At 42.6% G+C, this 25,370-nt stretch overlaps 1 protein-coding gene across 1 annotated transcript in view; it reads left to right on the top strand.

Annotated features, from left to right (window-relative positions):
* Positions 1-5,960: 5,960 nt before the first annotated feature.
* LOC148477420 (uncharacterized) overlaps positions 5,961-25,370 on the top strand; it is a 55,840-nt gene continuing 36,430 nt past the window's right edge. The window contains exons 1-4 of the mRNA XM_088456774.1: positions 5,961-6,133; positions 13,882-13,933; positions 20,980-21,167; positions 23,175-23,336. Coding sequence (XP_088312900.1) covers positions 5,996-6,133; positions 13,882-13,933; positions 20,980-21,167; positions 23,175-23,336 — 540 coding nt within the window. The 5' untranslated portion in view covers positions 5,961-5,995. The remainder of the gene's footprint in view (positions 6,134-13,881; positions 13,934-20,979; positions 21,168-23,174; positions 23,337-25,370) is intronic.

The following is a 25,370-nucleotide window of genomic DNA, read 5'->3' as shown; positions in this document are numbered from 1 at the left end:
TATCTATTTTATATTGTGATTTTTCTGGTCTGTTGTGTTGGGTGCCAGGGTGGGTAATTCTGCCTTGGGCCTGGAAGTTACTCCACCTTACGGTTTAGGTAAGACTAGCTCCCTTTCTCTTACCCCTTACATTAACGAGGGTTTGTAAGTTAATTAGCTATTTGGTTCCGGGTTTGTAGTTGGTAGGTTAGGGATCTAGGTATTCCGGGTTGGGATGGTTATATTGGGTTGGGGGCAGGGTATTTTTGGGGTTATTGTATGGGATTTTATTTTATGTTTCTATTTTATGCCATTGCCACGTTTTACTCAATACTGCCATGTCTTAATTTTTTTAATTCTCTTTTTCTATTGTGCTTTTTCTCTGCTGTGTCTGCCATAGCTTACTGGGTGCCTCCATCTGTGCTGTTCCAGGTGTCTGTATCTACTCTTCCCCCTGGTGTGTGGTTGACCCCATGATGTCTACTAGCTTGGCTCCCGCTCTTCAAGTTCTCTCCTGGAATGTCCAGGGCCTCAATGATTGGGTCAAGTGCTCTTTAGTTTTGAGTCAGGTGAAAAAGGCTCAGGCAGATATTATATGTTTGATGGAGATACACTTGGTGGGTCAGAAAGTCTTGTCATTGCGTAAGCCTTGGATAGGCTGGGCCTATCACTCCAGGCATTCCTCGTATTCCAGGGGAGTGTCAGTACTTGTCCGTAGATCCCTCAGTTTTGTGCTTGATGATGTTAGGATTGACCCCTTGGGTAGATATGTTTTTATTCAGGCATCTATTCACTCCTCCCCCCTTCATATTTTTGCTGTTTATAATCCCCCACCTTATACTAGGGAGGTTCTGAAAAAGTCTGCTGAATTTATTTCTTTGTCCCCTGATGCCCCAGTAATTTTTGTGTGGGGGTTTTTAATAATGTGTTACACCCTACACCCTAGGTGGCAAGAGAGTTCGGTTGTGTCTGGTCCCTCCCCCCATTCTTTTGCCAATTTAGTGGAGGAACTGGGTTTGGTGGATATTTGATGCGTTTGGCATGCTCCGATGGCTCGGTACTCTTGCTTCTTGGCCTCTCATCATTCCTTTTCTAGGATTGATATCACTCTGATATCTGGGAGGCTGGTCCCTCAGGTTGTTGAGGTGGAGTACCAGTCTCGTGGTGTGTCAGATCATACCCCTCTATTGATATTTCTGCCCCTCAAGGTCACTCTTTTTGGAAGTTCAATCCTTTTTGGCTCACATTGATGGGTGCTGGTTCGGAATTGGAATCCCATTGGTGTGATTTTTTTCTTTGAGAATACTGGTTCTGTTTCTTTTGATATTTTGTGTGGTGCCTTTAAGTCTGTTTTACGTGGTTCTTTAATTGGAAGTGTGATAAGTATCAAAACCTTTCATAGGAAAAAGGAAGTAGAACTTGAAAATCATTATAAAGTGCTTGAACAGCAATATCTGTCCTATGGTTCTACTATTGCTAGATCCTCATATATGGAGTCAGCTAAACAATTATCTGATTTCCTTTTAGATAAGTCCAGAAGACGCCTGCTATTTGTTAAGCATAGTCATTATTCAGATTCAGATAAATCTAGAGCTTTTTTGGCTTATCTTTCCAGGGAGGTTCGACCTGTTACAGTTGAAGCTCAAATTGGGACTCTTTAGGTAATTTGCACTCCTCTACCCCTGCTATTGTGAATGTGTTTTTTGAGTAGTTTGCTAGTCTTTATTGTTCCCAGGCTCACTATACTTTGGAAAAGTTACTTCAATTTTTGGGACATATTTCCCTCCCATCCATTTCCCTGGACAGTAGGGTATTCCTTGACTCCCCATTTACCATAGAGGAAATTGGGGTGGCTATTTCTTCATTTCTGGGGGGTAAGGCCCCAGGGATGGATGGGATTCTGATTGAGCTTTATAGGAAGCTGCACATTAATTGGGATAAGTCTTGAATTCTTCCTGTTTGTGGTCCCTCCTCTCCTGTTGGGGCTGTGAATACTCCCTTGGAATGGACCTCCAGGTTTAAATATTTGGGAATTTGGATAACATCATCTATGATGAAATTTATACCACGTAAAGTCCAGCCACAAGTTGACTTCTTGAAATCTAAGCTACACGTCTGGAGCAAACTTCCCTTGACCGTCACATGTTGGGTGAAATTGGTTAAAATTATATTTCTCCCTAAATTTTTGTATGTTTTTCAGCAGGCCCCTGTTTATATTTATTCTCATATTTTTCTACTAATAGATAGCTATCTTTCCTCCTTAGTCTGAGCAAATAAACAATCTCAAGTTAAGCTTAAGACTCTATGTAGGCCAACAGTGTTGGGTGGCCGGGCACTGCCAAATTTCCACCTTTATTATTTGGCCTCTCAGCTAGTACATCTGCAGGGTGGGTTTTGGGTGAGGAGAGCCAGGATTTGCCAACTCTCTTGGTACATACTGTTTCTATAAAATGTACCCCTTTACAGCTTTTACTTGACAACAGTTGTCCCAGGGGTGAGCTCCGCTGGTCACACAGGCATTGTGGAAACAGGCCCGTGCTTTAGTGGGGGTGGAAGGTTTTGACTCTGACCTGTCCTTATGGCATTCTTCCGCTCTTGGAGAACTGTCCCTATTTGATGCTAGGTCTTTATGGTCCAGGAGGGGGGGTCTTCTCCCTTGGGCATTTGAATAGTGATGGGGTTTTTATAACCTTTTACACTCTTAAGACTTAATTTGGGGATCCGAATTCTATGTTTTTTCGCTATTTACAGCTTCGTCATGCCCTATCCGTCCAGTTTCCTTCTGGCCCTCCACAATTTGTTCCTGATCCTGTTAAAGCTTTGTTGCAAGTAACTAGTGGTAGGAGATTGATTTCCAGAATTTACTCCTACCTCCTTACTGTTAACTCAGATGATGCCCTAGCACCGTTTAGACTTAAATGGGTGGAGAATTTGGGCCCATTAGAGGATGGAGAGTGGTCTTTAATGTTGAATAGCCCTCTATCTGCCACCTCTGCAATGCAGTACAGAAGCTTCTGATGAAGTACCTATTAAGGTCAGAAACGCGTTAAGCTTGGCTATAAGTCGTATGTGGTATCTGTGGTTATCGCTACTTGTCACCATTGGTAACTGGGAAGACAGACCTGTACCAGCATTTCCAGCCCTTACTTCCATCTGGGGAATCCAAAGAGGACATTGGATGCGGCGCTGCTTTGCCACAAATGATTTGTGTTACATGCTGTTTTTACTCCTTGATCTTGTAAGTGCGATGTGTTATTAAAATGTACCTTTTATCTTAAGGTTTTTCACTATCTTTTGTCTTTTTTTTTTGTGCCCCCCCATCCCTTTGCACGTGTTGCATATATGGGAGCCACACCTGTTGTCTCAGGATAAGGATACACCTGCCTGTGGAACAAATCCTTATTAGTGGTGGACTGACCAATAAAGAAGGACATTAACTGGATTATATGTAATGTGAACTTAATATTTTTTGTGAAGTTCAAACCTAGGCATAATCCTAATTCTGGGTCAAACTACGCCACCATGCAAAATTTGGTGGAGCTAGGTCCAAAAGTCTGGCCGTGCATAAAGTACAGACAGTCACGCTTTCTCGCTTATTATATTGATTTGTTGTTTTATTTTTCCTATTTTTTCTTACCACACATCTACGATGAGCATCTACTGAGGATCTAACCTTTTATTATTGTTCATGTGTACAATGCTGGGTGACGTATGTCAGATCCATATTGAAGTGTGCGGTCTGGGTTGCGCATGAGTGTATTTCCATTATTTGTTTAGTGTTTGTTTTGGTTTTTTAAGTTCAGTTGTACACTTAAACTTTGAAAAATAGTGCGATAGTAGTAGGGATCTTTTGTCTCTGTATATACTGTACATGTGTTGGATATCAATGGATAACCACTTTCGAGGTCCACGACTTGGCAATAATCTGGATAGTTAGAAGGTAATGTGGTAAATTTTTATATTTTTTCTTCTACTTGCATTTCTTGTTTTTTGTTTTTGCTTCTTGTTTTTGTGTTGTTAAATCCTAGTTTTCTTAATCGAAACCAGTTCTCCATACTTATATATAACATCCAGCGCTGTGTAATTTGGGTATATACTTTGCCTTATTAAAGTACTTTTTACTTCCCTCCCATTTAACTTTGTCTCTGAAGAATCGCAGAATAGGCATGAGACACATCACTGCTGGTGTTGAGTGCACACTCCATTTATCATCTATATGTGTTTTGTGTGGCTTTCAGCAATAAGGGCTCTATTCAGTAATAGTGACGATGTTGCCCAGAATATTATCGGGCAACATCAACACAATTTTTTATCAATTATTCAATTTTAAATCTGCTATCCAGCATTTTTTTATGCAGGGACAGCGGTTGTGTTAACACGCTGTCCCTGCGATGTTGCAGAAGGCAATGTTTTCGAGATTCCGAAAACAATACCTTCTGTTTCTTCCTCTGTGCATGCTCAGTCATGCGTTTGCGAATAGTGTCCGTCTCTGCTTTGTGGTGACCGCCAAAAGTAAGTCCAACTAGAGCTTGTCGAAACTATCCAAATTGATTGAAATGTATGCACAGGCTCTATATTAGTTTGTATACATTTATATTTATGTGCTTTTATATTTACATATTATATATATATTTTAAATATAAAAGCACATAAATATAGATGTATATACAGACTAATATAATTCCTGTGTAAACATTTCAATCAATTTATGTAGTATTGACAGGCTGGAGATGTAGTTCACAGTCAGCGGTCACCAGAAAGCAGGCACGGAGACTGGGTGGAGTTTCAAGATCCTGCAGGGATTTATGGGAAAATTTTCCTCTGTCCCTACAGTTTTCGGGACATTTAAGTATTTTCTTCATATAACGCGGTTCTGAGATGGTGTTATATAAAGTAAATATTTTTTGAGAAATTTAACGCTTTTTGCTTTCCTGAATAGCAATAGCGTTAAAGCACTGTAGAGCTCAATGGCTGATCCATACAGTGCGTTACTCTGCGAGAAGGGAATTAATGGAGAAGATAATTGCGTTATCTTCTCCATTAACCCATTGCTGAATAGTGGATTTACTTAAAAATTGTGGAAATGATAGTTTCCGCTTTTTTATGTTACAAAATCATTGCTGAATAGACCCCTAAATCATTTATCTGCTCTTCCAAATGCTGACATTCTTCCTTTCAAATCCAGCAATATAACCTTGAAAGTTCAGCTGTGTGCAATCTAATATCTTTTCCGAAGAATGTGAATTGTACTTGTATTGTGACTAGGGCCCTGATTCAGAGCCGGACGCTCGGACCAGAGCGCTCGCTCTGAATCAGGGCCCACCTCCATAACTATGGAGCGTCCTCCTGGACGCTCGTATAGCTGTGGGTCACCACCCACAGCCTATACGTGCGTGCAGGATGATGGTCGCGATGGTCTTGACCATCGCGACCATCGCCAGTGCGAGCAGAAGCCTGCGGTTGAGTTTCTCAACCGCAAGGCCAGGAGTGATTTTGGCTCTATCAGAGCCAAAATCACTCCCACTGACATCACTAGTGATGTCAGTGGGGCCGGCTTCTGACGGTAGGCGTTCCCTTGGGAACGCCTCCGTCTGGCAGGCATGCCCCCGGCACGCCCACCAAAGGGGGCGTGCTGTCAATCAACATCGACAGCACGCCCCCTTTGATCAGACACAACGAGCGAAGGAAAGTCCTTCGCTCGTCGCGTCTCGTGCATGCGCACGACGGAGCTCCCTCCGTCGTGCGCATGCGCAGTGCACACCATCGACCCACTTGCGAGCGGACAGCCGCTCGCGAGTGGGTCTGAATCAGGCCCTAGGAGCATTGTATATAGCAAATACTACTGTAGCAGTAAAAATTGTTAAATCATTGTGACTATAGACTTTTAAACTAGTTATACAAGTACTCCTGTAACCATAGCAGAATGAGTCATTGAGGAGAGGAGTGCCACATTCTTTAAATGATAAACTCTCACAGCCTTTTCCACAAGACGCAGAGATTATAGTAACAAAGCAACATGGCTCCTCAAACAGTCCTAATTACAGGATGCAACAGAGGAATTGGATTGGAACTTGTCTGTCGGCTCCTGGAGCAGCCGAATCCTCCTAAACAAATCTTTGCAACATGTCGTAATCCTGATTCTCCTCAGAATAAGGTAAAACTATATTTACATTTTAAAACTTACTGTATATTAATCAATGTAGGGGCATATTTACCAAGCAGTGGATTTTCAAAACCTCGGATCATGCAGATTCCTGCAATATTTAGAAAGGCAATAATAGTAAATGCAAAATCATGCTTGTTTGGCATTAAGTATTATTGCCCTTTTACTGTAAATATGACAGGAAAAATCTGTAATACTCAACAGTTTTAAAAATCCACTGCTTAGTAAATACAGTATGCCCTTAAATCTCTATTGTTTTTGGAAGCATCATAATTTTATATTTTGGCATATTTAAAACAAAAGTTCAGATTTGGGATTGCATGAAATATTGATTTTTAAGAACCAAGATGGTTAAATATTGATGGTTTTCACCATTAATGACAGAGATTAATAGTTCTCCCAAAATAACCTTGGCGCCTGATGGGGACCTGTGGTGAATAAACTCAGAAGGTACAGCTGCCAATTTGCAGAATTGGAGATTGCCTGTCTCCAATACAAAAAGAGAGCTAAACAGGGGAATACTGCAAAGGCGCTTATACCATCATAAAAAACACCAAATTAGTGCAAAATGTATAAAATTTAATGTAATATTAATACATATAAACAAAAACAAAACTAGTTGCTCCCGGGAGTAAATAAATAATAACACATAACAATCAATAATAAAAGCAGTTGTATGAGAGCTTGATAATTGGTAATAGCTAATAGCAAAAAAACCGGAGCAAGCAGATACAGCTGAACAGAGATCCTGCTTATAGAGACCCAGCGTGGCCCAGGACTCACTCGGGAGACCGGCGGTCAGCTGACCATGACCGTCTGGAGCTGACTTCCAGGACCCTCCACTTACGGCTCGGCAGTTACATCGCATCCTTTAGCCGTTGGAGCCAACACATTTAAACACTCAGACTGGAGCTGTTAAAGAGGACTATACTGGAGTGAGTATTTCTCCTATACATCACTACTTCAATTTTACTCCCAAAAAGGATTACCATCTCAGTGCATTTGCACTCTATTTAAACAGCTGTGGAACTCATAGTATATCTTTTCTATTACCATTAACACTGGAGACTTTGTTTCTATTTGAGACTATCATTTACCATCTAGTTTTGCCATCAGCATTACTGAGGTTTCAATACAAGTTTTTTTTTGCTATTAGCAATTATCAAGCTCTCATACAACTGCTTTAATTATTGATTGTTATGTGTTATTAGCAACTAGTTTTGTTTTTGTTTATATGTATTAATATTACAATAAATATTATACATTTTGCACTAATTTGGTGGGGGTTTTTTTATCATGGTATAAGCGCCTTTGCAGTATTCCCCTGTTTAATGGTTCTCTGCCTTCGATGACTGACTGGGAACCGATGGGTGTCTCTAATTCCTGACAGCACAGAGTTTAGCCCTGCCCACATTGGCCCACTAAGCCTTGTCCTCAAAGCTGATACGACCACAGAGGCCATTTTGGGTTGCAAACCCTCGATGGTTCACCGTAAATACTTTTTGTCTTTTATGCTCGATGGGCAGGCCACCAATGGCCATCCCTAGTTCAGATCATATGAATTTCCCCCATCCGCATAAAACTTTGTCCAGAGATAACTTGTAGAAAAAACATACAGCTATGGCCAAAAGTTTTGAGAATGACACAAGTATTGGTTTTCACAGTTTACTGCTTCAGTGTCTTTAGACCTTTTTGTCAGATGTTACTATGCTATACTGAAGTAAAATTACAAGCATTTCATAAGTGTCAAAGGCTTTTATTGACAATTACATTAAGTTTATGCAAAGAGTCAATATTTGCAGTGTTGACCCTTCTTTTTCAAGACCTCTGCAATTTGTCCTAGCATGCTGTCAATCAACTTCTGAGCCACATACTGACTGATGGCCACCCATTCTTGCCTAATCAATGCTTGGAGTTTGTCAGAATTTGTGGGTTTTTGTTTGCCCACCAGCCTCTAGAGCACAGGTTCTCAAACTCGGTCCTCAGGACCCCAAACAGTGCATGTTTTGCAGGTCTCCTCTCATAATTACTTGTGAAATAGTTAGCTGCACCTGTGGATCTTTTAAAACGTGTCAGTGAGTAATGAATACACCTGTGCACCTGCTGGGAGCCCTGGAAAACGTTAACTGTGTGGGGTCCTGAGGACCGAGTTTGAAAACCACTGCTCTAGAGGATTGACCACAAGTTATCAATGGGATTAAGGTCTGGGGGTTTCCTGGCCATGGACCCAAAATTTTGATGTTTTGTTCCCCGAGTCACTTAGTTATCACTTTTGCCTTATGGCAAGGTGCTCCCTCATCAGGGCCAGATTAAGGCTTGTGGGGGCCTCAGGGCAATTTAGCTGTGGGGGTCCCCTTCAAGCCACACAGAGCCGAGCCTACCCCCCCTCCCGAAAACCAAACGCAGAGACACCACTCACACATACACATAAACAGTATGCACACACTAACACATATATACACATGAACACATACATACACAGTATGCAGACCAACACATATGCACAATATCACATACATACATACTGTACATAAATATTGTACATACATACACACACTAAAACAGTACACTTACACTTGAAGCAGCAGCAGGTTGCAAAAGGACCCCGCCGGCACCTCCTCAAATTGTTAGGCTCCGCCCCCACGATTAATGACCCAATTCGCGTGAATATGGGGGCGGGACTTGATGATTGGCTCCGCCCCCAGTGCGGCCAGCTGAGGCTTCGGTGGGGGTCGGAGGATTTAATCACAGTAAGCTGGCCCTCTCTCTCTCCATTAGACAGCTGATGCAGCAGCACTGACTGTGCTGCTGCATGCAGTCTGTTGAACAGCGTGGCTCCAGAGCCTCTACCTGGGAACAGGTGCCGCTGGACACCTGTTCTTGGCAGGGTCACATTGACCCTGTGTGGGGGCCCCTCTGTATGTGGGAGCCCAGGGATGACCGCCCCTGATGCCCTCCCCTTAATCCGGCCCTGTCCGTCATGCTGGAAAAGGCATTGTTAGTCACCAAACTGTTCTTGGATGGTTGGGAGTAGTTGCTCTTGGAGGATGTTTTGGTACCATTCTTTATTCATGGCTGTGTTCTTAGGCAAAATTGTGAGTCAGCCCACTCCCTTTGCTGAGAAGTAACCCCACAGGATGCTTTACTGTTGGCATGACACAGGACTGATGGTAGCGCTCACCTTTCCTTCTCCGGACAAGTGTTTTTCCAGATGCCCCAAACAATCTAAAAGGTGATTCATCAGAGAAATTCACTTTACCCCAGTTCTCAGCAGTCCAATCCCTGTACCTTTTGCAGAATATCAGTCTGTCCCCGATGTTTTTCCTGGAGAGAAGTGGCTTCTTTGCTGTCCTTCTTGACACCAGGCCATCCTCCAAAAGTCTTCATCCACATTTTTCAGCTCCATACAGTAGTGTATAAAAACAACCCATTGCTAACCATATTTTATACGTCTACACTTATTGCCAGTTTATAGCACATAAATATCCAGTTTTGGATTTGAAATGTTTGTCCCTCAGGCTACTTATTCTGTGCTGCTGCACCTCGTATTACATTTATGCTCTATTGTTCGGTCTCCTACAGTGTCCCATATGTCTGACTATTGTATGAAAATAATTTAGAAGCCCTTTTATCAAACATTTTTTTTCATAAAATGATGTAGAAACAGCAGTTTCTGCATAAATATAGGCAACAGCCTACTGCAGATTTCACACAAATCTTCTGCAAAAGGATCATTAGCGCTGCAGGTTGCAGTCCCCATTATTATCAATGGTAACTACGATCTGACCCCTCGTTACCAAACTTTGGCAAGCTGGTTACACTATCCTCAGAAGGTGTTAACCGCTTTATGCCTATGGATGATATATTGCAAGAGAAGGATCACATCAACACTACTGCCATATTGACATGATTCACATTTCTCAATCACTTACGTCACTAATTTCTGATGCTGGAATTATGCCATTCAAATTGACTGACCATGCGGGGGTTTATATTTTGCTGGATTTATATAGGGCTCCACGGGGACTCATAAAATGGCGCTTAGATGATTCTCTTTTATTACATCCCTCTATGGTTCTGGAAACCAAAAATGCTTTGTCAAACTACTTTAAAGAAAATATTACCCCTGATATTTCTCCTGGAATCATTTGGGAGGCCCATAAGGCCACCATCCGAGGCCATCTAATTGCAAAGGCTTCTGCAGTCCGCAAAAAAGCAGCCCAAGAAATTCTTTCTTTAGAGTCCCAAATCTCCGCTCTTTTGGATCAACACAAACGCTCCCCTAGGGCTTCTCTCCTTGCCCATATTGAATGCCTAAAAGGGCAACTGAATACCCTTTTGTCCAACTGAGCTGCCGCTATTTTGTAGAAACTACATCAACAGTTTTATGACAAAGCTGATAAAATTGATACTCTTAGCAAATAAGCTGAGGCATAAGCAAGCCTCGAATACAATAGATAAATCGTTTTCTCACAGATTAGGTGCCCTTACATATGACCCTGAAGTGATCATGGAGGAGTTTAGGGACTTTTATAATTATCTCTATAATTTATCAGACCCTCCCCTTTCTTCTTCCACTGGTCCCGAGGGAGTACGCTGTCCAATATTTCTTTACCGAGTCTGTCGGAATCCCAACTTTCTGAACTTAATACAGAAATTTAATTAGAGGAGACGATAGCTGCTATCAAATCCATGAGGTCCTTTGCTGCCCCAGGTCCTGATGGCTTCACAGCTCAGTATTATAAGTAATTTGTGAAGTAGCTTGCCCTACACCTTACCTACCTTTTCAACAACGTTCTGGATGGTGCATCGTTTGCACCTGCCTCCACATTGGCTGATATCATGGTAATTCCAAAACCTGATAGAGACCCTACACAGTGCTCTAACTATAGACCAATTTCACTGCTCAATGTAGATATTAAAATATATACAAAAATTCTAGCCAACCGCCTAGCCCCACTTCTTACCCATCTACAGTAATACACCCAGATCAGGTAGGCTTTATCCCAGGACGTCAAGCATCTGACAATACTAGGAGAGCCATAGATTTAATTCATTCTATCCACACTCGAAAATTGCCATCAATAATTATGGCACTAGATGCTGAGAAGGCATTTGACCGTATTTCTTGGAATTTTGCTTTTGGGGTACATCAGAAAATGGGGTTTTCTGGAAATTATCTAGATAGTATTCTAGCCCTATACTGATCCCCAACTGCTACAGTTTCTGTCAATCGCATTACTTCGCTCCCTTTTGGAATTGCCAACGGTACCAGGCAGGAATGCCCGCTTTCTCCTATGATCTTTGCTCTGGTCATGAAACCCCTGGCGGGTTTTCTGCCATTATAAGTATAAAAGCTGGTTCCTCCAAACATAAAATTGCATTATATGCAGATGACATTATTATATCCCTTGGGAACCCTGCTCATTCACTGCAGCCACTCCCCTCTGAAATTGACCTTTATTCCGATTACTCGGGCTACAAAATTAATATGAGTAAAACAGAAGTGCTTGACTTCTATGTTCCTGGGCCAACAAAACTCCATTTGGAGGCATCTTTTCCATTTAATTGGCATAAACAAAAAGTGTAATATCTAGGTATATTCCTAACACATCGCCATCACCAGTTATTTCTGGCAAATTTTCCCCGCATTTTAGATCAAATAAAGTCGGATCTGAATTTTTGGTCTTGTTTCTTTATATCTTGGATAGGCAGAGTAAACTCTGTTAAAATGAATGTGCTCCCTCGGATACTTTACCTTTTTCAGACTCTCACGGTTTTTATTCCTCCCTATGTTTTTAAATTTCTACAGTTTCATACTTCACGATTCATATGGGCAAATAGACATCCCTGGATACTTTTGAAATTGTTACAACACCCTACACATAGTGGAGGGTTGGGTATCCATGACTTTAAAAGATACTATTTAGCTGCGCACCTTGCTCACTGTGTGCAGTGGTGTAATCCTGATGCTAGGAAGGTCTGGGTCGCTATTGAGGCTGCTGAGTTGGGTCTCTCTACGGTTTCCTCTCTGGTTTCCAAGGTCTCACAGACCTAAAAATTTAACTTCTCACCCAATTGTTTCCCGCTCATTATTGATATGGGATTATACTAATAGAAAATTTGAGCTGGCTCCTAGTCCTTCTCCCGTTATTCCAATTTTTCATAACCCTAGCTTCCCTCCAGCAAAAATAAAACATTTTTCTCCCCATGGAGAAAAAGGAAAAAAATTTATTTAAACGATATCACTAAAGATTAGAGTTTTCCCCAATTTTCTCAGATTCAGGAGACTATAGCTCATCCCTCTAATACTTTTTTCCAATATTTGCAACTTAGGCACTTCCACTCTAAAATGAAACACCTTTTAACTAATAGACCCCCTTCCAGCTTCGAGGCTTTATATTTAAGATGCTCCCCAACCAGAGGTTTCATTTCTTCTCTCTATACAATGCTCGTTGAGGGGTCATATCTGCAACGTGATTCTTATGAAAAGGCCTGGGAGGTGGATTTGGGTACCTCTTTAGATGATGAGGAATGGACAGAGTTTTGGGATAATGCTGCCTCTAGCTCAATCTGTGTTAAGATTAAAGAAAATACATACAAGCTACTATATAAGTGGTATTATGGCCCTCATTCAGCGCTCGCAAAATGCAAGCGCTCGTTCTGAATGTGGGTGGCCGCTTCTCTTTTGAAGTGTGGCCTCCAGGTCGCTAGCTAAGCTGTGGGTTACCACCCACAGCTTTAGCGACCGACCAGGTTGATGGCCGCGATGGTCAAGACCATCGCGACCATCGGGGCTTGCGACGAAACCCTAAGGTTGGGTCTCGGCAACCGCAAGCCCCAGGGAGCTTCCTCTGATCGAGCAGGAAGCTCCCCACTGACATCACTGCTGATGTCAATGCGGCCGCCCACAAAACGGCATGCGTTCCTTAAGGAACGCCTCCGTTTGTGAAACCACCTCCCTTATGCAGTGCCCCATGTAGTTGCCCCTCGTATGAAGTGCCCCCCCAGTATTGGTCCCCCTTATGCAGTGCCCCCAGCAGTAGTCCCCCCCGCAAGCAGTGCCCCCAGTAGTGGTCCCCCTTATGCAGGCCCCCAGCAGTAATCCCCCTATCCAGTGCCCCTTTTACAGTGCCCCCTGTAGTGGTCCTCCCTATTTAGTGCCCCCAGTAGTGGTCCCTCCAGTGCAGTTGCCCTAGTAGTAAGCCCTTTATATAGTGCCCCCAGCAGTAGTCCTCTCCCATGCAGTGCCCCCAGTAGTGGTCCCCCTTATGCAGGCCCTCAGTAGTGATCCCCCCTATCCAGTTAATATGGAAGCAACAGGAGGAAGGTGTTTCGGGAGTTTATCCAGTGCTATTTCTGTACATTGAATATAGAGAAATGGTCATGGGGATGAATGACCCCAGAGTGGGTCAGTGAGTGACAACAAACATAAAGTACACTTGCCACCAGTGGTTGACATTAAATGGATCCTGTAAATCTGTGTGCAGGACTCAGAAAATGTCAGCTGTTGCATAGCTTACTACTGTTAGAAATAGCTCAAGGATAAGGATATGTTATGAGGAAATACTTATCTGTATGTGTTACATAATGACAGTTATTTGTCATGCAGACAGTTATAACAAAAACAGATATGATTTAATGTAAAGAATGGTAGGAGTGACACTACTGTAGCCCTCAGGTAAGCTTTACAGCTGTTTTATTCATTCAATAATTACCTTATGCCTTTATTTTCACAGAAGCTGAATGACCTTGCAGCTAAGCATTCAAGTGTGGTGGTGATTAAATTAGGTATGTGATCCAGTGATTTCTGTTCTTATAATTTACATTTCACTAGCATTTCACTAACTTATCTTCAATAAGAATAACATGTTTAGACCTATGGTGGCCATACACCTGCACAATTTCGGGCCGATTGCCCGATTTTCGACGAGTCATATGATGGATATTGTGAAAATAGTGTATTATTTTAGTAAGATAAGATCCGATGTGCGCTCCCGCAGCTCCTTAAATTGGATCTTATGATCAGATGTGCAGATATGTTTCATTGTATCGTGTGCAGATCATGCTGTTTATTTTGTTCATGCGATCCATCATACGCTAATTCAAGTAATTTCAATGACTGTTTCCCTAATGAGTGCGTGAGATACAGGATCAATCATACGACAGATCCTGTGCTAAGAAAAACAACAGACATGCTGCCGGGACTGCCAGGGAGCTCCGGGGAGTCGGATGGTGAATTGGATCTGATGCTGGTCGTGCAGGTGTATGGCCAGCACTAGTCACCATCAGGGCCAGATTTAGGACTGTGGGACCACAGGCAACAAGAGTTAATCCCATAAATACAGTAGGAACATTATTTTTATATTGACCAACTACTTACACTTTGGGAATGTGTTTCATCAGCCAGGATAGTATTGAGAAATTTTTAAAGTAAAATGTACAAATATGTTTGATGATGTATGTGCAACACAAATCCTGAGCTGCGGTGCTGTGTTGTGTAAAGCACAAAGCATGCATCTTACATTGTATTTAACATGTTGAATGTATATGTAAAGCCTATTTGCCGACCTTTTGGCTGCCTTGTCTGGGAGAAGGCAGCCGGGTCGGCACTGCAGGTTTGGGGGCATGACAACACAATCATGTGATTGTAGTCCTGGCCCCTGCAATGCAATGCCGAAAATTACCAGCATTATGGTGCGGAGGCAGAGCCACGATGATGCGATTTTACGCAAATTGCATCATTGCCAACTTGTGCCGCCCAATTCACTTGGAAAGTGGGCGGCTGAGGCCAGGTAGCCCTCAGCCCCGGAAGACTTGTAAACCTTTCTGGCCAGGAGTGCCACCCAATTTTTGGGATCCTCCCGACCATTCCGGTAAGGTAGACAGATATGATTTAAAGTAAGAAATGCACTAACCCTTTTCCTGGTGGTCTACGTAGAATCTGGAGCACTCAGTGGGCTGCTGGTTACCCCTGTCTTCCTCTGCAGACTTATGCCTCAAAGTGAGATTGAGGAGTGCAGAAAGAGCTGGCCAGCTAATTGTTTCCATAGAGCTCCAAAGAGCTCAAACTTGGTGGCCAGGAGACTGCTGCCTGAAGATTTTTTTCTCCCTGCCTCTGGAGCCCAAATTCAACCAGAGAAGGTTATAAGGTCCCCAGGCATAATCCTGGAAGTAAAGTTTTGGAGGAAATTATCCCCCCACTCCAGATTTGCCAGCACCAGGATGGCAGTTATCTGTCGAGGTGGTCTAAGACCACTCCCCAATGTCCATTAGGGACAAAGTTAAATGTGTGCATGCACAGCACATGCACTTAGCTTGATTGGTTAAGGGACCCTTGTGGTATTGTGTGTTAGAACCAGTGGTGTAACTAAGCCCCCGCAGAATACGCAGTGGCTTGGGGGCACGCAGGCTTGTGGGGTGCGGTGGCTTGGTGGATGCAGATTCCATGCGGACTTGCCATCCGCATGAAATCTGTTGAAAATGAGGCACGGCATATGGGCACAACTACAGGGGACACAGCATATGGGTTCAGCTACAGGGGGCATGGCATATGGGCTCAGCTACAGGGGACACAGCATATGGGCTCAGCTACATGGGGCATGGCATATGGGCTCAGCTACAGGGGACACAGCATATGGACTCAGCTACATGGGGCATGGCATATGGGCTCAGCTACAGGGGACACGGCATATGAGCACAACTATAGGGGACATGACATATGGGCCCAACTAAGGGGGGCATGTCATATGGGCTCAACTACAGGGGGCATGGCATGGGCTCAGTTACAGGGGCTTGGCATATGGGCTCAGCTACAGGGGACACGGAATATGGGCTCAACTACAGGGGACATGGTATATGGGCAGAACTACAGGGGGCATTGCATGGGCTCAGCTACAGGGGACACAGCATATGGGCACAAATACAGGGGGAAATGCATAAGGGGTACTACTACAGGGGGCATTGTATAAGGGACACTGCTACAGGGGGCACTGCTACAGGGGGGCCTGCATAATGGGCACTGCTACAGGGGGCCTGCATACTGGGCACTACTACAGGGGCATTGCATAAGAGACACTACTACAGAGGGCATTGCATAAGGGGCACAACTACAGGAGGACTACTACAGGGGGCACTGTATAAGGGGCACGGTGTTGCATAATTTGTTGTAAGGGCATTACTGTGTTATCTGTAGCATTATTTTGTGGCATAATGTGCATCATCTTTGTGTGTGTTTGTTTTATGGCTGGGGGGGCGGCGTCTGAATCTTTTTTGGCTGGGGGAGCAAAATTTATAGGTACGCTACTGGTTAGAACTGTATAAAAAGAGGGCCTGTGTACCTTGACTCTTGAAATCCTCTGATTCTCAGAGATGACTGTACTTTTGAAGACTATCTGTATGCTGTGGAATAATTTTTTTTTAAAGACATTTGAGCAATAAACATCAGTGTTAAGATCTGCTTGTATTCTGTGACCACCAAAATAGAGCAAAATGCTATGTCATTCTTTTATGGATTGAACCCAGTGTCTCCAAGCTGAACTCATCTACCAGCTTACAGTAGCCTGCAGACTGGTCCAGAGTATTGCTGGATACGCACCTTAGCAATGGATTGGCTGCCCATCCGATGGGTTGGCCAATCCAACGATTGGTAAGTGGTATGCACAAATGATATTGTGCATACGCACTTGCCAATATGCCGCTCAACATGTCTGGCCACAGAAACAGGTAATGATGTCCTTGTTGGTAGTTCCTGGGCCACCATATGGGTTGGTCGGCAGATTGCCCGTACAGTCATCCAGATGTACTAGTATATCTACAAGATATATTAGCATTGGCTGTGCTGCAGAGCCAATGTGATATATCTGTGAACCATGTCATTCACAGATATATCGTTTACACACACAAACAGATGTACTTGATGATTTGTCATTCGTCGGATGATTGAACAACATATCGCATAGAGCAGAGGTTCCCAAACATGGTCCTCAAGGCACTCCCACAGTTCAGGTTTTGGAGATATCAATGGTTGAGCACAAGTGATTAAATCAAATTGACTGAGGTACTAATTAAGTCACCTGTGGTCAACCATGGATATCTCTAAAACCTGATATGTTGGGGTTCCTTAAGGAACTACACAGAGGGAGAAGTCTATAACAGGCGGTTACTGACAGTGAGAGAGAATCACTTTTCCACTTCACTGAACAATCTCTCAGAAGTAGTCAGACACTTTAATAAATAGTTATTTAAAAAAAATGCATCTCCCCTCCCCCTTCCCAACTTATAACCAGACTTCAGCCCAGTCTTGGCTACTCCAAAATCATGGGAAAAAAAGTGTGATGTCCCCCCTATGGGGATAACCAGCTCTGGTCATTGCCAGCCTGGGCTGCTGGAACCATAGAGCGGGTTCCTGGAGTGTGGTGGTCCCCAACCATGATTCCAGACAGCCATAGGCCAGTTAGCACCAGGGCTGGCTATCCCGAAAAAATGCATGAAGTCCCCCCAGTATAACCAGCCATTGCTCATCACTGTACTCCAGGGGAAAATTATATAATTACAGTTAGATAAAATGTGATTTGTCTGTGGAGAACTACAGGTCTCAGCATGGCCTGTCAGATAGGCAAGTAGTTCCAGGACCTACCTGCTGGAACAATTTTGCCTATTTCGACCGCTGCGTGCGGTCTTTTTTGTTTTAAAATTTTATTTTATTTAAGTATTGCAATTGTCTGCACTAAAAATTTTTTTTATTATATAATTAATTCATCCAGGACATTAGTTATGTTTTTTTATGCCATTAATAAAAAAAAAATAATAATCTCTGTTTACATTTATACTAGGTCATTCCTATATAATATATAATACTGTATATAATATATTTCACTGTGTGAATAAAGGTTGATCATTATATTGGGTGAAGCTGAGATACTTATCAGGACAGTCCCAGAACTCTGCATAGCTCTGGTTTTAGGAAAGTAAGGGACAGTCTAGTCACAGCTCTGTGTCTCAGATACATTTTATCAGGTTATATAACCAAAATTATTGCTATATCCTCCTCCAGTGCTGGAGATATTCCTCGTCCTTCCTGCTATTCTATATAGTTGGATGGGAATTCTTCTCTTCTTAGACTGCAGGAGTAAAGGTGCATATCCACTGCACGATGAAAGAACGATTGACGATAACGACATTATCATTCAATCGTTTATTATACTGTGCAGTGGATAATGTGCCCACACTGAACGATATGTCATTTAGTGCAGGCACCCTCCCTCATCCCCGAACATGCACATCCTGACAATATTGTCAGGTTGGGCAGTATGTTCAGGCAATGACAGATTCCAACAACGACCAGCGGGAGCGCACATCGCTGGTCGTTGCCGCCATATTCACTACACGATTAATGAACGGCTGAACGATAACGATGTTGTTATCATTCAATCGTCCATTTATATTGTGTAGTGGATATGCGCCTTTTGCTATTGGAGCAGCCAGACATTCCCCATTCCCTACATAAGGTTGATCTGGCAACTTTGAAACAAATGTTTTTTTTGTTTGTATTTTCACTAACAAATTCAAGAAAAGTCTTTATGACCTGGACAAAATGCCTTATGAATATAGGATTTCAGCAGGATTCTAATCCTTGTACCTCCCATGTCTGTTCTACTTCTAATGTAAACCTTTTGAGATTGTTCTAATGTCCTGTAATGAGTACAGTGGGAGCTGTTTTTGCATAATAAAAAATAATCACAAATATGAAATAAAATATTTAATACAATTGTGCTAATTTTAAAGTTAGAACCATTTAGTGACTAAAGATGTGTCCTCACTAATCTATCCTCACGTAGAGCTCAAATAGCACTGTTTGGTGCACCACAAATAAAGGCCCCCATACATCAACAATTGATTGCAGCAATCGTGCAATTTGCAATCGATTGTGTATAAAAATCTTTCCCTTTTCAATCGATTGTGGCAATTCTGCAATCTGCAATCGATTGAAAATGGGAAAGATTTTTATACACAATCGATTGCAAATTGCACGACTGCTGCAATCATTTGCTGATGTATGGGGGCCTTAAGACTAAACTGAGACTAAACTGAGCCATGTGTGTCCCCTTGCTCAGTGTTTTTAGTGAATGTACGTCTTTTTCACACTGCTACTGTGCTAAAAGCAACCAACACATGCACCCTCACACCTCTAGTGGTTGTGTGTGCTACACCAGTGAGGCAAGGATGCTAATCTGAAAAAGGCAAGAGATTGGGGATAACTGAACTACAGTATGCCATGTTTCCTGCTACATAGTGTGAATGTGCACTGCCACAATTGTGAGAAAAGTACCAAATTCTAAATCCTTAGCACAGTACAATCCTGTTTTATGTGCTGTTGTGGTGCAAAAAAGACACTAAAGAAAGTCCAACACTAGCTATTTGTGGTGCAGTGTCTAAAGCTGGCCATACATGGTGTGATATGCACGGTGCGATTCGATGGGGGATCCGACGTCCGAAATATCGGGCAGGCCTCACACACGGTGCGATCGGGTGGCCGACTGCCCGATATGCTGGCTCCCCCCTCCCCCACCCACCTAGCGCTGCATAGGGATTGCTCATCGCATCCCCAGATCAACTGAACCCGCAGTAAGATCTGGGGGTGCGATGTACAACCCGCTCACGAACGCTAGCAAGCGGGTCGATGTTGGCCAGTGCGCATGCGCACGAGGTAGCCGGCTCCATCGTGCGCATGTGCGAGACCCGGATAGCGACGGCCAAGCTGTCGCTCCCGGTCTCGCTACAAAGGGGGCATGCTGTCGATGGTGAGTGACAGCACGCCACTCTTTGGCAGGCGTGCCGGGGGCATGGCTGCCCAGATGGAGGCATTCCTATGGGAACGCCTACCATTTGGGGCCGGCCCCACTGACATCACAAGTGATGTCAGTGGGAGTGCTTTTGGCTCTGATAGAGCCAAAAGTACTCCAGGGCTTGCGGCAACAAGACCCTACCACAAGGGTCTCGTCACAAGCCCGATGGTCACGATGGTCTTGACCATCGCGACCATCTTTTTGGCCGCTCGCTATAGCTGTGGGTGGTCACCCACAGCTATGCAAGCGGCCAGGAGACCGCTCTAAAATTAAGAAGGACGGCCCTGATTCAGAGCGAGCTCTCTGTCAGAGCGTCCGGCTCTGAATCAGGGCCTCTGTCCGATATAATGCCCATACATGGTACGATAGAGCAGCCAAATCGTACCAATCCATCGGATCGGCTGCTTTATCGCATCATGTATGGGCACCTTAAGTCATGCCATGCATCTCTTGCCATATAACACAAGAGGACACATCTGTATAAGCACCTGCACGTATCTGCCCTGGGGAACCTGGAGTAAATACAATGCATTTATCTGCATATAGCAGTCAGCGTAAATGCTGTAAACGGTGCTGAAAAACTTTAAAACCACTGTCTGTACAGTATATGCAGAAAAATCCAGCATACTTGCACTGGATTCATATTGCCCATTTTTCTCTAACCTTAAGGTGCATACACACGGGACGATATATCGTTACAATATGAACGATAACGATTTCGTTCAACGATATATCATTCATATCTGTAATTTTTTTATTCAGTGAAAGACCAACGATGCACGTTCCCGCATGAACGATAGCGATATCTATGATCGTCCGTACATGCAGGCAAATCTGGACGATATCGTCAACTTTACCTGTTCAGAGATGTGGCAGGATGACTCACTGAAAGATATCTTTGAAGTCGTTGGTGGCACAGATCGTACCGTGTGTATGCACCTTTAGTTTGTTTTATTTGCAGTTCTTAATCATTTTACTTTGCATCCATAGAAACAACAGATGACAAAAGTATCAAAGAGGCCACCCAGGAGGTTGAAAAGCATTTAAAAGGAGCTGGGCTGAATTTATTGATTAATAATGCTGGGATCATGCCAGAGAGCTCCCTGGAGTCTGCAGATGCTGAGGACTTTTTACATGTTTACAACACAAATGTAGTTGGACCACTATTGGTGGCAATGGTAAAAAAAACATACACAATACAAATGACCTAAGTTACAGTAGGTGTTATGATACATGAAGACAACTCCGCTCACATTTTAGGTCTTTTATTATTAGCAAATGTATGAGATGCAGGGCCAGGTGCAAGTATGATGTTATACATGTAGTTTGACATTTATTCAATTACTGATACGCACATTGTTTCCCACAGTCCCCCCAGCCATCACTACACAGTTTCAATTAGCTCCATGCAGTGTTATATGCACTTGGTTAATCAGGCTGCAGCACACTGTGGAGACAACACTGTAATCAAACTCATGTCCCACAATGCCATGCTTCTGGGCTGGCAATTAATTGACTGATATTTGTGTTGTGGGGCCTCTGACAAGATAATGTTTATACTGGGGGGGTCACTTATTTACTGGCTATTTGTAACTAGATATCTGGAATGAGGGTCATACCTCCCAGCTGAACAGACTTACAGTAAGCAGTCATTCCTGACTTAAAGACAGATGAAACAGAGCCCCCATCAGGACGGCTTTGTATTGATTGGGCTGTAAGTTGTGAGGTATGACCCAGATATTGCTGCTCTGCATAAGAAAAGCAATGATTATTTGGTGCCGTGTGCGTGCCATGGTCTGTGGGCCATTGATGGGGAAGAGAACAGGACAGGGGGATGGTCCAGTGCGTCAGATGTGGTGGTGTTCATGTGTCCGGTGATATGTAATAATGAAGTGACCATAATTGGGGGTTTATTAGTATGAGGACCTCAAATATTATTTTTATATAGGATATTTCTGTAGTGGCGATTATATTCTGTACATAGACTATGTAATTACTCACATCATTCTTGCTGCATTGGAGCTTATAGTCTAACTCCCTGCATACAAAAGATACAAAGCGCCTTGGTTGAAATGGTACCCATGTTCCAGCAATATGAGGCAGCAATGCTTAATCACTGTGTCATATACAAGTCTGACAGCAAGAAGAAGGTATTTTTGGATTGTGTTGGTTTAAAAAAACAAAACGTGGCACATATAATCTAAAAAATCTGTTGGCATATGTAAATGAAGATGACGTTGGAAGAGGGGTGGTTGATCCTTAATTATTTTAAATAATATTCTATTCTAATGATTTTGATCATATATAACTGACGAAGGTTTACATCTTGATAAAAATAACAATGTAGATTTTGATAGTAAAGTTATACATTATAACAAAGCAACCTTTGTAGAACTACACTGCCACTCATGAAAACACAAACAGAAATGTTACTAGTAGCTATGCCTAAGAACACACAGTAATAATTATTGCATGAAAATACCACTGACCAGTCTAATTATAATAAAAGGGCAGTTGTTTATGTGAGTGTATGTGATAACTCAAATGCTGTAAATAACAAATCCTATATGATTTATACTAAGGCTGCTAGAAATTATGTGGCAATCTAATTTACTCACAGAGCAAACATATTACATTGATTTAAATAAATACCTTAAAAATAACTATAGTTAATGAATATTTCAAAATAAACAGGTATAATATAATAAAGTGGTCAAGGTAAATTAGAAATGATCGCTAGAGATTATTAACAAATATATTAGTATATATACACACAACACAGTGGAATATGCAAGGGGGGTTTCTGAGTATCCAGAACTCCCCCGATGGAGCACATTTTTTTTCAGAGATGGAGGCAGCCTTGACTTTGCCTCTACATTGGCCACAAGCCACCCCACCCCACCACAAACATACTAGCAATATATTACTTTAGTTTCTTCTGATCTTGAATAAATGATGTCTTTTTTTATACATTACTTACCTAGATAATAGTTGGTGAATGTGGGACAAGCCATTACATTTGTTATGTTGCTTATCTTCCTCTGTACTAGAGATTGTTCTTACAGTACCATGTGTATGAAATAATTCTATATAGATGTAAGTTAAACTTGCATTTATGGTAAATTTGCAAAGACTATAAAAGATCTACAACATAGATAACTATTCTCATTGTCTCTTCCTCTCAGGCTTTTCTACCACTCTTGAAAAAGGCTGCAGCAAAAAATCCGCAGAAAGCTTTTGGTTGCAGCAAATCTGCTTTGATAAATGTTTCAACATTATTGGGATCCATCGAAAAAACACCAGAGACCTTTGTGTACTTCCCTATGCTCTCCTACCGCTGCAGCAAGGTATCCCACATACCAAGACTTGTAATAGTGCATGTGTACCATGGGGTTGGCTAAATGGTCAAATAACCCCCTTTAGTTTAAAAATGTTCTCGATTTCATAAAGTGTGAATTTTTTGGGGGGTGTACTGGAGATGTCCACTCTTTTCTCAAATTCACAATGCTTTCTTTTGCCTGAAAAAAATGTACTGGTATTCATAGAAAGGGAATTAGTGCTCACCTAAAGTTACAAGTTGATACAAGAATTATAGAACATTCCATACGCTGGAATAATCTTCAGATGCTTGTTTTTTTTCTGGATAGATTTCACTTATTTTTTACTGTTCCTAGAGTTGGTTCCAGGAATTAAAAATGATGCCAATAAAATGTAAAAGCAACATGTTGATGGTTTAGCAAAATTCAAATACTTTGTTTATAATGAAGTAAAATAATTCTTGTGGCAGCCAGTCTTTCTCTGTTGTAGTGGATATAGAAAGAGGTCTGCAACATCTACATTTACAAGTCACGCTCACTTTAGTCAGGTTAGTTGAATTAAGGGCGTCCATGTACATATTATACAAAATGTTATCCTTTGCTTTATTTCCATATATTGCAGAAAAAAAAGCCAATGCTATACATAGAGTATGTCAATTGAATAAATAGTGCTCACCAGTAAAAAAAATAATATATATGGTGGAGACAATCAACAATGTGTTGCACACAAACTCTGAATGTGGCATGGTCATATAAATGGAGGGGCACCAGAAACTAAGCATTTGCACCTCCCTAAATAAAAGACCTAGGGCCTGATTCAGAGCCGGTCGCTATTTGTGGTCGTTCGTTCAAAAAAAAGGGGTGGCTATTCAAATGAACCGTTCGCTCTTTGCGGTCTGTTCACGCCTCTAGGTCTGAACGAGCGAACAAAACTTGCGGTCGTTTTTTGGGAAACTACGCCCCCTGGCCGCTCGCATCCTACGTCATGTCCGCTATTTATTAGATTAATCGAGTACATCAACCAGCGTATGAACTGCTCGCTATTCTTGTGGTTGGTTTTTGCTACCACAATTTTGCGAGCAGTTCTGGCTATAAAATAACCCAGTGACGTGCTCAATGACGCTGCTGTTTTAATTATGCACACCCACAAAACGCCCGTTTTGACCTTTAAGCACGCCTGCGATCGGATCTCCACTCCCCGTTTTCAAGCACCTTCCCCTGTTACCTCCCACATACGCCTCTTTCTGTCACTCAAATTATCAGGCATTCGCTAGTTTGCGAGCACATGAATTTCGGCCGCACTGACTGGTTTGCGCATGCGTATAATGATCCGTACGCATGCGCAGTTGGGCAAACATCGCTTGGAGCGAACGAGCGGCCGCTTACAAGCGGCTCTGAATCAGGCCCCTAATCACTAATACACTTTTTTTATTGTAGCAATAAAAAAATGCATATGGTCTGCATTTACCAGATAGTATCAGTCAGCTGAGTAATAGGACGGACACTAATAGTAACTTACTGTTAAGCCAGGAGAGTCAAAGTAGTTGTGTGCATCAGCTGATACAGTATGCTGCTTTTCGCCTTCATTTCCATTGTTATAAAACTTAAAATAAAGTATAAAAAGAAACACATAGGGGCCAAAGCATCAATGCCAGCATTTATCCTTAAATGTCACAGCAATAAAAAATTATGTGTTCTCCATATATTCAGGGGTGCTAAGAGGGGGGGGGTACTAAGGATTTCATCCCCTTTTTTTTCTAATTGCACGTGGCCAGTCCTCCCGCGATTAGGCTATGCCCTCTCCCTGGGCCGGCTCTTAACGGTCCTGAATATATTCATGCAGGATTCTGACAGAATCCGTCCCTGCCAACTGTTTTTACACGATCACTTAGTTTCTGGGTTTGGACCCAGCAGGGCTGTGCATAAGGGCAAAAATGGGTTGGGTATGAGATCCCGGCGGTTGGGCTGCCGCTGGTCAGAATACTGACAGCAGCACCCCAACAGTCAGAGGCCCTCATTCAGAGCCGTACGCTCTGAGCAGAGCGCACGCTCTGCATGAGGGCC

The sequence above is a fragment of the Taudactylus pleione genome, unplaced genomic scaffold (assembly GCF_031769625.1).
Source record: "Taudactylus pleione unplaced genomic scaffold, aTauple2 ptg000717l, whole genome shotgun sequence".
Taxonomy (NCBI): domain Eukaryota; kingdom Metazoa; phylum Chordata; class Amphibia; order Anura; family Myobatrachidae; genus Taudactylus; species Taudactylus pleione.
The sequence above is the reverse complement of the archived record's forward strand: the minus strand, read 5'-3'. Positions and strand labels throughout refer to the sequence as shown.